Here is a 17,241-nt window from a genome sequence, read left to right as displayed (position 1 = left end):
GGCTGCGGCGGCGCGAGCCGGCTCCGGCAGGCAGCCTTCCCCCGCGGTGCTGCGGCGGAGGGGGCGCGGGAGGCTTTTGCCGCGGGGCACGCTGGGAGATGGAGTTCTCCGGCTCGCGGCTCCGGGGGAGTCTGGGCGAGGCGTGGACGGGCGGGAACTGCAAGCCCCAGCGCGCTCCGGGCCGGGCCTGGGTGGTGCTGGCGGAGGCCCAGGCCTGGGCGCGGCCGTGGCCGCGGGGCTCGAGTAACGGTGCTGAGGCGGGGGAGGCCTCTGGAGCGGGAGCTCAAGCTCCTCCATCCCCGCCCCGTGGATTGGGGGCCGTGGTGACCCCGGCTGCATTTCTCGAGGCCCCCCTTGAGTGCCCGCCCCAGGACCCAGAGGAGGGTCCAGGCAGGGGCGGCGGGATGATGAGCCCTGGAGGGGTGTCCATGGGGAGAGAGACTGGAGGGGCCAGGCCTGTTGTGTTTAGAAAAGAGAGGCTCATGGCGAGCACCAGGAGGGCTGACAACATGCTGGCTGGCGGGGAGAGCATCGACAGGGATTTGCTACCGGCTGTCCCCCAAGGCACGAACTGGGGGTCACAACACGAACGGAGTGGGCAGTAAGTTTAAAACTAACGGCAGGGGTGTGGGTTGTAGCTGTGGTGGTCTATGAACGTAGGCAGACAAGGTCTTCTGCGTAAATCTGATGTCTGGTAAAAGAGACCCAAAGACCCGTGTCAAACTAATGCTAGGAAGTTCCTTTTCACGCAGAGGATCAGGTAGCGGGGATCTCGCTGTCCCCAGGTGCTGCGATACTGACAGCTGAGTCCAGTTCAAAAAGGGATGGGACAGGACATGTTTTTGGAGGAAAGGGGCATCGGTAGCTGTTGAGCCCAGACGTTAGGGATGCGGCCTCTGAATGAGAACTTTCTAGACCTTAAATGCTGAAGGCTGCAAGTGAGAGAAGAACAGGGGGAAAAACCATGGTCACACCCAATTCACTCTCCCTTTCAGCATCTACTCTCTGAGTGACATGGGCTACTGGCAAGACAGACCTATGGTCTGACCCAGTAAATGGCAGTTCTTAAGTTCTTAAAAGCTTAGGAAATTACATGCAAAAATTAGTATTAAAAGAATTTCAGTGGGGTTGCAAAGTCAAGCCCTCCAAAGTTGGCAGTGCTGGAGTTGAAGTCACTAGGCAAGCCTCACTTGGATGCCTTGGCTGCATCTATAAAAGAGGCTGACTGCACGGTTTATACAAGTATTACATGACTGCATTAACGCCCAGGAACGGCTTTTGTGACATTGACTGTGCAGTAGCTCATGAGTACTGTGCAGTAACATTGCATCACACTTCCTGACACGTGACACTACTGTGCAGTAGTCACGGGCTCCTGTGTAGTCAGCATCTCATGCAGACACGGCACTTGTGTCTGTATATTATGATGCCAAATGCATAATCACACAGTTTTTCCACAGGTTTCTCCCAAAGGCCTCAGGGCTTCTTTCATGAGCAACTGTTTCAGTATTTTTTCTCCTTATTCAGTACATGATCCCATGCCTTAATTACAGCCTTTTCAAACCACAGGCTGAAGACAGTTTTCTTATTAGCTTACCTACAGGATCTGGGCTCTTTGCAACCACTGATAGCTTTATTTTCACAACATCCTTTTGAGAAAAGTGGGTATTATCCCTTTTTCACACAGGGAAATAAAGCTATGAGAGATTAAGGAAAAAAGTGTCCACTAGTTCTGGGCACTGTGCCCTGTTGAGTGCCTGCATTCCAGTTTATGCAATGATTATGGCCCCTTCAGCCTATGCCTAAATCTTGCAAATGCCTTCTGTGTATGATATGAAGGTTTGGCTTTTCCGTGTACGATTTGAAGGTTTGGCTTTTCCTAGCTCATCCACACAACTGGCAGGTCTTTTCTAGGTTCTAATCATTGTACACTGCAATTACTGTGACATATTTTTCTTTGGCCTTAAAAAATGTAGGGTTTTTTCCTGCTCAGATCTATACTGACTGCTGTTGCTTCTTGCTTTGATCAGGGGATTCCTCTCCTCATGCCTCCACTAGCTCCCTCTTGTTTCTCACATCAGACATAAGCTACTCGTTTTCACTTTGAAAGTTTTCCATGGCCTGCCACTCCCCCCCCGTCATTTGCTGTGAAAATGTGAGCTCCCATAGCTGATCAGCCCAGGATACCAACATTCATCATGTGCCCATTACATTTTTAAGTGCAAATCATTGTGTTTGCTCCTAATCTGTTCCTCCTGTGGAGAGAAGCATCACAGGGGAGTAGACATCATAAAGCTATTTCATTTCAGATTCCTTCTTAACATTCTCTTTTGCCACAATGCATACAAAAATGCTTAACAGGCTGCTAGTGTGTAAGAGCACTGCCTATCATGCTGACCAGTGCTGTCACAGTGTACTCTCCCATCTGTTTGTAGCCATCTGGTATGTTTTGTCTTATGCTTAGGTTGCAAGCCTTGCAGAGTGAGGATGGAGTTTAGTGCTGTGTTTGTCCAGTACCTAGCAGGAGTTTCCCAGTCTACAATTAGAGTGCCTAGGAACTACAATAAGGCAAAAAAAAATGAGAACAAAAGGTTTTATGCAACCTCATTCACTCCCCAACCTTGATTCATCCCCAAAGCACAGCTTTGCGGCATACTGAATGAGGCAGGGCTTCTTTGGAAAACCTAGGTTGTAATCCTTTACTAATTAACAACTATATCATAATACACATGCACAAGAGGGCTGAGTAAAGATTACACAGGCAACCTTAATTCTATCACTTCCTATCTTTTAAGCACTTGAGTTTGCAGCCTTAATGTTTCATTTTGCCTGTGTGTAATTTAATTAGAAAAACATATATTCCTACTAAATGCAGTGGACACATGTAGGATGCTGCTCAACAGCAAAAGGGTTAAATGTTCTCAGTACTTATTTATTTTACAACATCCAAAGGTGTAATACATCCTTCAGAGACAAGAAGGATGCTGTCCTTACCCAAAACAGCCGACTATATTTAGACATGACCTCTTATGTGAAGGTGTGAGGGATACAACAAACCAGGATGAAGGTTACGGCAATAGAATAATGTGATTATTCATCACTAGGCATGTTCACATCTTAGTGTTTTTTTATTAGAGAAATAGAACAGATCCCATTAAACACAAGGAAATAGTTGACTGTCTTCTTATAGACTTCACAGAAAAGTAAGACTGTAACAGGACCTTAAATGAGAAGATAATATTGGCTTGGTTGATGAGCATAGTGGGCAGAATGAGTAAAGGTGAAAAAATGCACAAACAAAGTAGAAAGCAGCTGGTATCTTTTGTCTTTTAAATTTCTCATCTGTGCTGCTTTCACCAATTAATGTTCCACTGACAGCAGATGAACCATTAGGATACCTGCTACCTGATAGTTATGTACAGCAGTGTGACAGCTGTCTTCTACCTGATGTAGCTAGATGCAGTAGCAGCAGTAAAGCTAATTACTTGTTCTCTGCTGCTAGAAGGTATCGGAGCATATTCTAGTCAGGCTTTCAAAGATTGAGGACCAAATCTTCCTTGCCTTACTCCTGCCAACATTTCCAATGAATTCATTTGAAATGCTTGAACAATTATGGCAAGGTTGGCTTTGACCCCAGATGATTAGTTTTATTTTTAGTGTTTGAGCACAAACTCAATTTGTTTCTTGTGATCTAAAAACACACTCTGAAAGCCAGCCACTTTTCTCATTTCTAAACTATACATCTTAGAAGAACAAGAAACATAATTTCTCACAGAAATATAAATAAGACATTCACTGAAGTCTCTGTGGCCCCTGCTACACATTACATCTGTCATGCAATTGACTGCATGATCACAAAATAAATGTAAACCAGGCATAGATGCAAAGTAATTACCACATGATATAAATGTCTATTCAGCTGTAAAAAGTGGATCAACTATAAAACTAGTGCTTGAAAATGTGTAACAACTCTATAGCTGGTTTTTATCCAGCTTTAATTTGAACATGTGGTAGGGCCCTCAGATAAAAGGTGATATTGTTTAAAATATTATCTGGCAAGGTGATACTTTAAACAATATGCTAAACAGTTATTGAATCTCTGCTTCCCAAAGGGACTCTTAAACAACTACCCCTTTCCTGTTTTGTTACAGTAGTGCACAGTGCTTTCCCAATATTCAGTAGGGGATGGGCCCTGCCCTAAAGAGGTCACAGCTCAGCTCTACCTAAAGATAGGCAGGTAAGTAAACATAGGTTGGACCAGGCAGATCCCTTTAAGAGCACAGGAATTGGTGTACAAATGGCTAGCCTTATCTATTGCAGGCATACACCTGCAGGAGCAGAACATTATTAAGGTTGCAGAGTCAAGCACTCAGAAGTTGGCACAATCCAGGTGCCCTGCACAGCCTTCATTAAACTGCCTTGTGTACATGTATATGATACAGTTTTTAACTGCATGGTCACATTTTTTTTTCTACAGGACTCCTGCCCCATTCAATGCATAGAATGAGCCTGGTGTGGGGTTGTGTAGTAAAGCAGGCTTTTGTCTCCAGGGTTCTGCTAAGTTGTTTCAGAAGTTGGAAGGTGTATAGCAAATGGGGCAGAGGACTGAATGCAGGATGAGAATGAGACTGGAAGGTCTCATTGTTAAGGCAATTGAATATGAAGCATTGGATGCTCACTTGGCCTCTGACATGGAGGCCTTTTGTGATGTTTGGCAAGTCATTTAAACTAAACTTTTCAGAGATGATTGCCAACTGTGGAGCCCTCTTATCTGAGTGATGGACTTAATGCCCTGGCATTTGACTTGAAGAAGTTCTGAGGCTTGCACTAGTTGCTGAGGTAAAGGAAAGCTGTGCTTTGAACAAAGTGGTTATGTTATGCCAAGTACTCTGAAAAAGTCATGTCTTTGGCATCTACAATTAATGTCTACTTTTTTACTTTATTATTTCTATACGTTGTTTCCCTACCTGTGAAGTAGAGTTAATAGGAGCTGGACTTGATGATCTCCCAAGGTACCTTCCAGCCCTCGTGTCTAATGTGTATGAAATACTGCTCCTTCCTTCACTTTGCAGGCGTGTTGGGAAGACGAATGTTTGTGAATCACTTGGATGATGTAGTAGTGAGTGCCATAGTAGCTTCTGAGGTGATACTATCTTCAGACTAGAAGTTTGACTAAGGTGGAGTAAATATGGCCTGATACTACAGCTGGAACCATGAGAATACTGTACAATTGAGTAGCATGCATTTAAATAAGTACAGCCTATCCTGTGCACAAGATGAACGGAGGTCCTGTGGGAAAAAAAGAGTATGCAGTCATGTGATTGATTATATTATAATACATATGTACAAAGTGGCTTGGGTTCTGTGCACAGTTCTGAGTGCTTGATTTCATTAATATTTCAGTATCCCCTGATCATGATTTCTTAATTAAAAAAAATGAAGAAAACAGAAATTCAAACAATATGGATATCCACATTGTTCATTAGGAGCACTAGGCATTTTAAATATACTGCACGGTCTTCTGCCACATGCACTAAGAAAGTAGCTGATGGCAAAAATAGGCTATTATCTTCACTATGGGGAATAGTGAGGGATCAGAGAATAAGACAAGCAGGGATGGGAGGGACCTCCATAGGTCTAGTCCAACCCACTTGCCAGAGGCAGGATGATACCATACAGATCCATTGTCCACAGTCTCTACCCATCTGACTATAGGGTAAAACTCCTTCCTGATCCCAAAGATGGTGTTTGGTCTGATTTTGAACGAAGGGGCAAGACCCTCTAGCCGGGAACCTCTGGGTTTAAGTCCCAGTGGGAACACTGGCACACCGCACGCAGAATTCCCAGCCCAGGCTGCAGATAAGACGTGCTTTGTCAGTGGGTCCCATACATACTTGCTGATAGGAGAAGAACAGTGAGTCTCAGAAACCATAAATTCTGTTCCAGGTTTTGGAGGGTAGGGTTCCATCCCTTTCAACTTGTCCTGTCACTGTCCCTTTCCCACCCTTTGCACAATCCTACTTCCTGTCTCACAGTCATTCTTGTTGCGTATCAATCCCCAGTTTCCTCAGGCTTCTCATGCCATTCACAGTCTCGTTCAGCATTTAGGGCCCCCCCCCGTCTTTATCCAGTTTCATTCTCTCTTCCCATTTTGGTTCTTCTTGTCCTAGTTTCCTTAACTAGACAGGACCAGGACCCATCCTGTACCCGAGTTCCTTGTCAGATCTATTTCTCTACCATTGTTTTCTCTGTTGCTGGTTGATACTTCCACTTTCCTTGTTCAGAGGGTCCCAGTTTCCCCCTCCATTGCTTCTCCTCCAGTCTATGTTACAGCCTCACATTCTCCTTCTCAGCCAGATGGCTGCCAATTATCCTTTTATTTCTGTTAATGACTCCTGATACTTCCCACCAGCCTCCAAACTCACAATCCCTATTTTCTTACTCAAGTAATCGCAGCTCTTCTCTCTCCACCTGAAGTCCTAGTTTCACCCAACTTTTGTTCCAGGCAGGTCCTTTCTGTCTTTCTTGGTCCAGGTTTTCTCTCCTCAGCATGTCAGTGAAATTCTTTTCACCTCTTTTCTTCTACTACTAAGGCAGCATTAGTAATTGAGAACAGAGGTTTCTTGCTCTCAGCACTACTGCTTGGCCCTATGCTGGAGCACCATGACAAGAAAATTCCAGCTTTACCCCATAGTGCTGGGGCAGAATGTGGCCATTGCTCTTTGAGGAAGGCGTATGCACAGTCTGTGAGCACCAGTAGTCATGAGAGGTGCAACTATGAGGTTGGAATTGTTGGAAATCAAAGAAGGTCTCTGCCAAGTGTTTCTGACACACAGTACCTGCCCAATTTCAAATTGCAGCTCCAAAGAACAGGGACACTGATCTTAAAGAAAAGGTCTCAAGAATTTTTTTTCATGTGAACAGACATACCATATTTACTCAGTTCTAAGACAAGGTTTTTCGTTCCCATTTTTCACTCCCATTTCACTCCCCTCATTTTGGAATTGAGCATGAGGGTGGTTGTGGGGGGGCAGCAGCTGCTGTGGCTTGGACTTCAGCCCCTACTCAGGGTTGGGGCCATAGCTGCAGCTGCTGCCTGCCCCCTTCTGCTGCCTCTGCACCCTACCATTCCCTCCTTGTTCCCGTCACATAACCTCTGCTTTCCTGCCTGCCCATCTCTCTTCTCCCCTTATGCTTGCTCTGCACTGGCAGTCTCTGTCCATGTTGTAGCCTAGGACACTGAGCACACTCCCAGCCTGGCCCCGTGGCAATGGCATGCACAGAGGCTGGGCTGGGGCCATGGTCAGTGCCCCAGGCCTGTACTGTGGATGGATCTTGCTGGCATGGAGCAGGGTAAGGGTGGAGGGAGCAAAGGCTGGGGAGGGGAGGGGGAAAGAGGGTGCAAAAGCAGTGTGGGGATGTGGGGGCAGAAGCTTGAGTGGGGGAGGGACAGGAGGGAGTGCAGAGAGGGAAGGGGAGGACAGAGGTAGCAGGAGGAAGGTACAAGCTGTGGGCAAGCTACTTGACATCCTATACCACCTGCTTCTCCACTGCCTGCACCCTACAGTGGTGGGGAGGGTGAATTAAAGACAACAGTCCAATAATTTGTTTATATACATTGTTACATTTATAAATTTTCCATGTATAGAATCTGTTGAGGTTGGGGCATCTTAAATTCAGGGTTGTCTTAGATTTGAGTAAATAATAGTATGTTTTTTCCCCTAACGTTGTCCTCTGAAACATCTGAGCTATTTTGTTGAAATTTCCAGTCCAAACTTCAGCCTGAGAAATGCCTGGTATGGAAAATTTCAGCCCAACAGGTGGACGAGTAGTAGAGTTATAAGCCACTGAAAACATTCTTACTGTGAGAAGTCTTGGGCAATCTTAATAGATGGTGTTGCCTGCTCTCCCTAAAATATGCATGGGCATCTAGGTGGTCTTTATGTATCTGATGTTTCTGAGAGGGTTCTTGATCAATTGTGCATTACAGTATTGTAGGAAAAAATCTTTTCTGACCCCAGATAGGGATCAGCTCAGTTTATGCTCCAAAGAATGAAGATTAATATCCCTTGTGACCTTTTTAGCCTAGCAAGTGTAGGATTTTTAACAAGTGGGCTTAGGGTCCATATGTGGCAGCTATATTGACAAGAAGGTCTGTAATGTTTCCTTTCGTCAATGATCCGTGAGCTAAGAAGTCCCAAAGGGTGTCTTGAGATGCTATGGAGCTGTTATGGTCTATTGCAGGAAGGAGTCACATGATAATTAGATGAGAAGCTGGTGCTATAAGTAATGCATCAGCTGTTTTAAAGTTACCTGGAACAGTTTTCATTTAAAAAAAAATGCAACTATTATATAGTAGGAAATATAAACAGATAATAGAAAATATATTTATGTATTATTTTATCAGCAGAGAAACATTGTTTTAAAAGTTCCAGCATCTTTGGATATAGTGTATTATGCGGTCTGAAGGAAGAATAAAGAAATTATATTTATTAAGTGTAATATAATTTATATATAAATTATACATTTATATATTGTATATAATATGATTATAATATAATATGTACAAAATGTTATGGGAAAGACAAAATTAAACCATCAGACTAATAAGTTAAAATCAACTAAATTGGAGTGCAGAAACATTCAAAGCAAGCAAACACAAGAAAAACAGTCCAGAAAAATTTCACTGTTCTCTCAAAAAAATACAAAGAAGAATAAATTAACTACTTTCTTTATAAATATTAATTGCATTAAGCTCAAAATACTCAATGGCTTGAAGAATAAGCCAAAACAAAGAGATCAAGTCCAAGGCAAGTTTTAAACTATGTTAAACTGGCACAGTTTCAGGTATAAATTCCAGATATCCTTCATTTTTGTAATTGGTCCTTATGGAATTGTTTTGAAGACACAGTTAGCATTGATTAGAGACTGATGGGAATATGGAGTTTTGTTTGTTTGCAGGTTCAGATGTGGCTCAAAGGGATGGATGCTTAGATGAGCAGTCAACAAAATACTTGGATGCTTTCAAGTTTTCAACAAAATAATTCACAGCTGGCAAGAACTGGCATTTTTGTCGGCTGGTTCTGGGTTTGTCTGCACTACAGAGCCTTTGCTACTATTTTACTGCCATGAATCTAGCAGTCTGTAGTGAAAACGCAATATAAGCTTTCAGGGGTCTTTTTTTAACCTGTAAACACCTCATGAACAATAAACTAAAGTAATAAAAACACTCGTGTGTTGGAATAGCTACATCTACACCAGGATTTTGCTGATACAGCAATGCTGTCATAACGTAGGGTAGACTAGACATTTGAAGAGAAGCCATTTAGTGATGAATGTGGAGACTTAATTATAATCTCTCCTAGAGGGGATCTCTTTAGATAATTATTTGTGTGTTGTTAGTATAGATCTCTGTTCTTGGCATCCTTTGGAAAAGCTCTGACTTCTGGGAACCTACATATGCTTCATTTAAAACTCAGAAGTGTTTTTAGCCAAAATTATCTAAAAAGGGTTTGGCCCCACATGCTTCCTGACTGAGCAGAGAACTGGAACTCCATGGCGTCTTTAACTTCCATCTTCACTTTTCATTTATTTCTCTTTTCTTCCAAGTTAGTTTTAATAACCAAATGATGGCAATAGTCTTTTTTTTTAAAAAAAACAATCTCCTGACTTTAACATATGTTTCCAAGAATTAAATATTTCTCATTTTTTCTGGAACCGGTTAGGAGGTCATTCTTTCTGCTGCAGTGGCAAAACTGGGAGAAGGACTGGATTTGGGGACTTAGGGAAGTGAGTTGTTCTTAACTATGCCAAGCACCAATGCATTTAATGCTTGGAGGAGAGCCACAATTCCCAGGGATGCTCCATTTGCTTCAAACTCATTGCTTGGGTTTATTCCCAAGTAGCCTCTAGTCTTGTGAGCCTGTGAGGGGGAGAAGTGGATCTGAATCCTCTCAGAGAAATGATGGAATTGAATCATCCTGGCTGAGGTTTCTAGTCACTGAACTGCTCTACTGAAGTGTCCTTATCTGGCTCCTACTGGAAAGTAGCTGACACTGCTGTGCTTCACCTGTTAAGCAACTTAAGGGAGTGAAGCAAGACTGTCGTTGCTCCAACACTCTTCTTGATATTCCTTATTGTGATGCTACATCTGACCACCAACAAGCTTCCAGTCGGAGTGGAGCTAAGTTACCAAATGGATGGTAAACTGTTTCATCTCAGCTGATTCTGAGCCAAAACCGAGACAACCCCAGCCTCGATCGTCGAGCTCCAGTATGCTGATAATGCAGTAGTGTGTGCTCTCTCATAAACAGACCTTCAGGCAATTGTCAATGTCTTTACCGAAGCATACAGGAAAATGGGACTGATGCTTAACATTCAGAAGACTATTATGTCTTCCATCAACAAGCTCTTAATGAGTAGATCCCAGCTTCAATTATTCAGATTTATGGTGAGGCTCTGGAGAATGTTGAGTATTTCCCGTGCCTCAGAAGCCATCTTTCACAGAAGTCTGACATCGATGAAGAAATCCAGCATTTCCTCAGATGTGCAAGTGGGATGCCTAAGGAAATGGGTGTTTGAAGATTGTGATATCAGATCTGAAATAAAGCTCATGACTTATCAAGCAGTCATGATCCCTAACTTACTGTGTGGAGCTGAGATGTGGGCAATGTACTGGAGACACCTCAAGTCACTGGAGAAGTACTATCTATGCTGCCTGCAGAAGATCCTTTGAATCCAGTGGGAAGACAGACACACCAAAATTAGCATCCTCCTGCAAGTGAACATGATGAACATTGAGGCAATGATTATCCGATACCCACTTTGCTTGGCCGGGCATGTCATTTGGATGTTGTATAGCTAGAACCAGACTGATTGGTGAGCATACCGCCAGTAGTGGCGGAAGTGCCAGCTGCGGTGCCCACTGCCAAGTACCCCCTGAGGCCATCCCAAGTACCACCAGGGGTACACATACCCCCAGTTGAAAACCACTGTCATATCCTATGACTTGGAGAGGTCTTGCATTTGCAGTGTCGCTATTGGGAGGGTAGATTGGGCCATATTGTATAGCTAGAACTTGGCTACACAATCCAAATTAAAATCAGTTGGAAACTGTGTAGATGGATTTTTTTAACCACCTGTGCATGAAGTCTAACTGACCTCTTCAACATAGTGTAGTTGGGAACTATTAGCTTTGAGATAACTACAGAGGTACATGCCCATGAAGCCTTAACTCTGCCTTATGTGAAGCAGGCAGTGACCAGTAGGTCATGTGTGCTTGTGCTGCAGCTGCATTTGCTGTGTTAGGTGGAGGGATTAATGGGAGCAGGCTGGCAGGTTGGTGATTGTGATACGAGACTTATTGGGAGGGCTGTACATCTCTGGGAGTAGTACGAGCTCATGGACTTTTCTTTGTAGTCAAGAGAAGGGTGCACATGAAATCTTGAGAGATCCAGTGCGGCGTGTTTCAGCACTGCACTGCATAGTTTTAGGACAGCAGAAGGGCATAGGAGTGTTCTTGCCATGGGGATTGTCAGCAGTTAGGTAGAAAATGAGTGCAGTCTCTGGGTTTTATGCTAGGTAAGTGAAAATACAGTGTTAGGTTGCATTGTGTGAGTAAAGGTGAAGAGGATGTGAAAGGCAATGGAGAGGCTTCAACATTTAGAGAGGATGTCCTTTCCATGTAGTATGCTGAGTATTCAGCTGTAAGGTAGGAGTAAGGAGCCCCTGTTCTGTACAGTTCAAAGGCAGAAGAAAAATATAGACATACAGTATTAGAGCTGTGTTGGGGCATCGCTAAATAAGGGCAGAATTAAGGTTGTGTGGCCATGTACCTGAACTCTATTTCCAGGCAACTGTTTCTCTGTGTTAATGAAACTTTTATCATTGAATTTTTCATTGCTTTTTTATTCAGTGAAAGAGAAATGTTTGTTGTTCTAGTCCATAAATAATCTATACAGTTACAGTTAACATGTAGGCTTGCAAGGGGGAGGGGAGGTTAGAATGAATAAATAGAAGTAGGGGGTGCTGTGCAATTCACTGCTGTTGTCCCCTCCTGCACACTTTACTGCAGGGGAAAGGGGATGGTGGCTGTACACTGAAATGCTTGGAGTCTGGTTTCTAGTAGGGTCACTAAGCATTATCTGTCCCCCCACACTTCTGCAGAATTTTAATCATGTGAGAGAAGAGTGGTTTATCTCTCTTTTACCCCAGCAACCCACATCCCCTCAAAATAATTTACCTTTCCTGTGTAACACCACCTTTTCCAGCTGACTCTTCCCTTTCTGCCCCATTAAGAAATTAGCATTATAGAATCCATTAGCCTGTAAAAATTTGCTCTTTGCTGTCTGGTGCCTTGTGTTTCTTTGTACATATGCCACAGTTGGCAGTTTACTGGAGCGTTGGACGCTTCCTAGGTTATACAGTTTAAACCACATGCTAATGATCTGGCTTCTACAGTCCCACCTTGCTGGACTCCTGCTTTGATTTGGCCAGGCCCCCTTCAGCCACACCTATGGCCCACTTAGCTGGCCTGCCCTCTGTGCCCCCTTCCTCTAGACAGTTTTCCTGCCACACATTGTTAGCATGTACCTTAATTTTTTATTTCCTGATTTTCTGAGGTTTAAGTTTAGGCTACCTTCAGGACTCCTTCAAGTCCTGACTTAGAGCTTGTACAGGTTATCAGGAGCAGGGGCACTTAGAGAGGCAGGGACTTACCTCCTTTCCATTCTCATATCCCGGCATGTACCTGATGGACAGGAGTTCAGAAAACCCTAGAGGGGCAAGGCCTACTAGATGCCACCAGCACACATGCACACACACAAGAGAGAAGAGTGTGGTGTTAAGCGTTTCTCTCTCTTGCTAATCTCCCACTCGCTCTGCCACCCACTCCATGTCACCTATTCTTTCCTATTCCTCCCACCCCAATACATCTTCCCTTCCTACCACTCCCTTTTCACTCCCAGCAAGCATTCAGGTGTGTAATGGATTCTCTTTTCAAAATAATTTGAGCACCCCCTGAATTTTTTGCTGTGCATTGTACAATATGACTTCCTCCAAGGAATATTGGGTGGTAAGCACTAGATGGAGAATGTGTTTGAGCAACTTAAATCATTCTGGGCCCAATCAAAGCCATGATTTGATCTCTCCTAAAATGTTGGTAGAACTTTTAGCCATAAGAAGCTCTTTATGAAGGGGTAGGTGAGGGTCTGCAGCTAGGGAACCCATGTTTGGAAAACAAGCCCTAACCTGCACCACTGCATTTTAGAGCAGTCCCTAAGGAAGTGAATTTCAGAGTACATAGGAAAATTGACCTTGACCTTCAAGCAGCAGACCTGGTGTTCCACTGTAATGTAACCTCATTAGGTAAGGACTCTCCAGAGGTGTCAGTTGGGGCATCTTAGTATGTATGTAACACAAATAATATAATAAACAATTTAACGCCTCATGTGATTTGTACTTCACGGGTTGCTGGCTGCTAATATGTTGTGGTGTTCTATAAATGGAAGCTCAATTCTTTAGGTCTTTGAAGTCAGCTGGGTGCATTGTGGGCAAAGCAGACTGCATGCAGTGAATTAACAGGGTCAGGGCCAAAAACAGTGCACTGGTTTTATCAGTGATAAGGGTCAATCAAAGCTTATTGCATCAATAATCAGGATCATAACAAGGAACCATAATAGTTTCTATATTTTAATGACAAAATGACACCTGTCTGATGTTTTTCCTGAATCATTAAACAGCATGCAAAAAGATTTTCTGATGAATAAATGTTATGTTTTTAGGTTTGTGAAAGAAAATGAATTTAGCTGAGATCTGTGATAATGCCAAAAAGGGGCGAGAATATGCACTTCTTGGGAACTATGACTCCTCCATGGTATATTACCAGGGCGTCATCCAGCAGATTCAGAGACACTGTCAATCCATCAGAGACCCAGCAGTCAAGGGCAAATGGCAACAGGTATGAAGATATATCTGTATACTCAGTGTGCTTCTGCTTCATGGTATATGTAGATTTTGGAAGCAATGCTGCATTGTCCAAGCTTTAAAAAATGTAGTTCATGCATATTTTTGCTGAGATGAAGTTTGTAACACTTAGTTGACATTTATCCAGCAGTGCTTTTGTGGCTTATTTAGAAGGGATTCTTAGTTTTAATTGGATCCATTTTCTTGTTTTCACATAGTTTGTCTTGCTAATCAGTGGTCTAATTGTGTGTGACTGCATATTTTGGAAATACAGTTATGCCAGTGATTTTCTTTTGCTGCCTCATCTTTTAACCATCTAATCTGCAGTGAGCTATGATTTGAGGGGATGCACTTGCATCATTAAAAGGACTGATTTAGTGGCAGTGAAACAAACTGTTAACCAGCAGTTGTTAGATTAGGTTCCCAGAATTCAAGTTGGTTACTCTGAAGCTGAGAACTTATAAACATCCCAGGTACCAGTTTAACTTCACTCACATGATAAGTACATTTGAATTTAGCCTGGGCTGAAAGTTAAGTTTCTTCCTAAGTGCTGCTGGATTTCTACTTACTAATCTGCCATGGCCCCCTTAAAGTGAATGGCACAAAATACCCTGACTTTCAGGGTGGGAAGCCTGAGCAGTTTGTTTTATGTCTTGATTTTTTACCTGCTCAGTGCTACAAAGAAATGTTCTCTAATACCAACAAATGAACGTTTGGAGGATATACAGACAAAACTGCTCTACAGAGTGCTAAGTAAGAGAAGATGGAGAAGATGCATCCCTTACCTAAAGAGAGAATGCCAAGTCATTATGTTAAAATTCAAATTGTTAAACATGTAATACCAGTTACAAGCATTAATTGTGTCCTCTCCCAGGTTTGTCTTTTTTGTCATGATAAACTTTGGGTTTTTCTTTGAGTTGAGCGAATTGGTATATAACATGGAATATTTGTCTAGCAATTACTTTAATTTACATAGTACCTTTTACAAAACATCTCTTGCCTGACTTATATTGACATCAATACAATTATATAATGTTTATTTTAAAATCTGCCCTCTAGCCACAAGAGAGAATACAAAACATTGGACCATGCCTGTTGACTTCAGTGGATTCCACAAAAATAAAGATTCCCTTTTACTTTTTTCTCTGCACTTGTTTAGTACCCTTTTTTAAAATGATGGGTTAGGAAACCAGGAGGTAATGTGTATAAGAATTTGTTTGTTCTCATGTTCATATTAAGGTAAATCATATTCTTTGACCTGAAATTCAGAGGATCATAGGAAGTTAGGGTTAGACCTCAGGAGGTCATCTAGTTCAACCCCCCTGCTCAAAGCAGGACCATCCCCAACTAGATCATCCCAGCCAAAGCTTTGTCTAGCTGGGTTTTGAAAACCTTTAAGGATGGAGCTTCTACCACCTCTCTGGGTAACCTATTCCAGTGTTTTACTACCCTCCCAGTGAGAAAATTTTTCCTAATATCTAACTTAAACTTCCCTTGCTGCAACTTAAGACCATTGCTCCTTATTCTGTCATCTGCTAACACTGAAAAGAGTCTAGCTCCATCCTTTTTCGAACCCCGGTTCAGGTAGTTGAAAGCTGCTATTAAATCCCCACTCAGTCTTCTCTTCTCTAGACCAAATAAGCCCAGTTCGCTCAGTCTTTCTTCATAAGTCATGCCCCCCAGTCCCCTCACCATATTTGTTGCCTTCCACTGGACTGTTTCCAATTTGTCCACATCCTTTCCGTAGTGAGGCGCCCAAAACTGAATGCAGTACTCCAGATGTGGCTTCACCAGTGCTGAATAGAGGGGAATAATCACTTCCCTTGACCTACTGGCAACACACCTACCAGTGCAGCCCAGTATGCTGTTAGTCTTCTTGGTAACAAGGGCACATTGCTGGCTCATATTTAGCTTCTTATCCACTGTCACCCCCAGGTCCTTTTTTGTAGAGTTGCTGCCCAGCCAGCTCCCCAGCCTGTACTGGTGCATGGGATTGCTCTGTCCTAAGTGCAGGACGTTGCTCTTGTCCTTGTTGAACCTCATGAGATTTCTTTTGGTCCAAACCTCCAATTTGTCTAAGTCACTCTGAATCCTAGCCCTAACCTCCAGTATATCTATTTCTCCTCCCAGCTTGGTGTCATCTGCAAACTTGCTAAGGGTGTACTCTATGTCATCTTCCAGGTCATTGATGAAGAAACTGAACAAAATTGGCCCCAGCACCTAACCCTGGGGCACTCCACTTGATACCAGCTGCCAACTAGACATCAAGCCATTGATTACTATTCTCTGAGCCCAATGCTCCAGCCAGTCTTCTGTTTACCTTACAGTCCAGTCATCTAGCCCATGCTTCCTTAGCTTGCCTGAGAGAATGTTGTAGGAGACTATATCAAAAGCCTTGCTAAAATCAAGGTACACCACATCCACTGGTCTTCCCACATACACCAAACCAGTCACCTCATCACAGAAGGCAATCAGGTTGGTCAGGCATGACTTGCCCCCGGTGAATCCATGCTGACTGTTCCTAATCACCTTTTCCTCCTTCAAGTGCTTAGAAATATATTCCTTGAGGATCTGTTCCATTCATGACATTCTCTTTTAAAAGATTGTCTACATACCCACTTAATGTGCTGAGATTTTTTGGTAAGCAGTATCCATGTGATGCACACATAACCAGAGAGTTCATGTGTTTTGCATCCAGAAGATAAAAAGGTGGCATGCACTGACTATGCCTTGGTTCATTTCCCTCAGTCAGTTCTTGCTAGAGATGAAGTTTCTTGTTGTCTGAGCTATGACCTCAAGAAAATTCTTTGGATCTATAATGGTGTCTTTGTTGTGACATGGATGTCAGTCTTGCCCTGTTGTAATGGGGACCGTACTAAATATAGGCACAGCCTCATAATGCCTTGACTCTTTCTGATCATCCCATTTTCGAGGAAAAGGTTCCACCTGTACATCCTTCAATTTCTGGATCCTCAAGGACAAGGAGACTGTATTACAGACTTATCTCCTGGGCAAGTCTCTGAAGTTCACAGTAGACTAGGTTTCTAGAACTCACTTAGGTATGTTTCTTGGGAGTCGATGAGCATGAGTGCAGACTCTAAAGCCCACATGACACCTGCACCTGCTGAGACTAAGACCAGCAAGAAATGCTCTTCAGACAAAATAAAGGCATAGGAAGTTCCAGGAACATATCCTCCATGAAGAGCCACTACAAAACGACATCTTCACCACATGACCTTCCCACCAAGGCTCTGAGCAGTTCACAGTAAAACTGGCATG

The 17,241-nt window shown here is 43.2% G+C and overlaps 1 protein-coding gene across 1 annotated transcript in view; it reads left to right on the top strand.

Moving 5' to 3' along the window:
• The first annotated feature begins 387 nt into the window (after window positions 1–387).
• KATNAL1 (katanin catalytic subunit A1 like 1) overlaps window positions 388–17,241 on the top strand; it is a 74,202-nt gene continuing 57,348 nt past the window's right edge. Inside the window, exons 1-2 of the mRNA XM_019524951.1 lie at window positions 388–601; window positions 13,782–13,957. Of these exons, the coding sequence (XP_019380496.1) occupies window positions 13,796–13,957 (162 nt within the window). The 5' untranslated portion in view covers window positions 388–601; window positions 13,782–13,795. The remainder of the gene's footprint in view (window positions 602–13,781; window positions 13,958–17,241) is intronic.

This window comes from Gavialis gangeticus, unplaced genomic scaffold, assembly GCF_001723915.1.
Source record: "Gavialis gangeticus isolate Ggan-Ray unplaced genomic scaffold, GavGan_comp1, whole genome shotgun sequence".
NCBI classification, from domain to species: domain Eukaryota; kingdom Metazoa; phylum Chordata; order Crocodylia; family Gavialidae; genus Gavialis; species Gavialis gangeticus.
The sequence above is the reverse complement of the archived record's forward strand: the minus strand, read 5'-3'. Positions and strand labels throughout refer to the sequence as shown.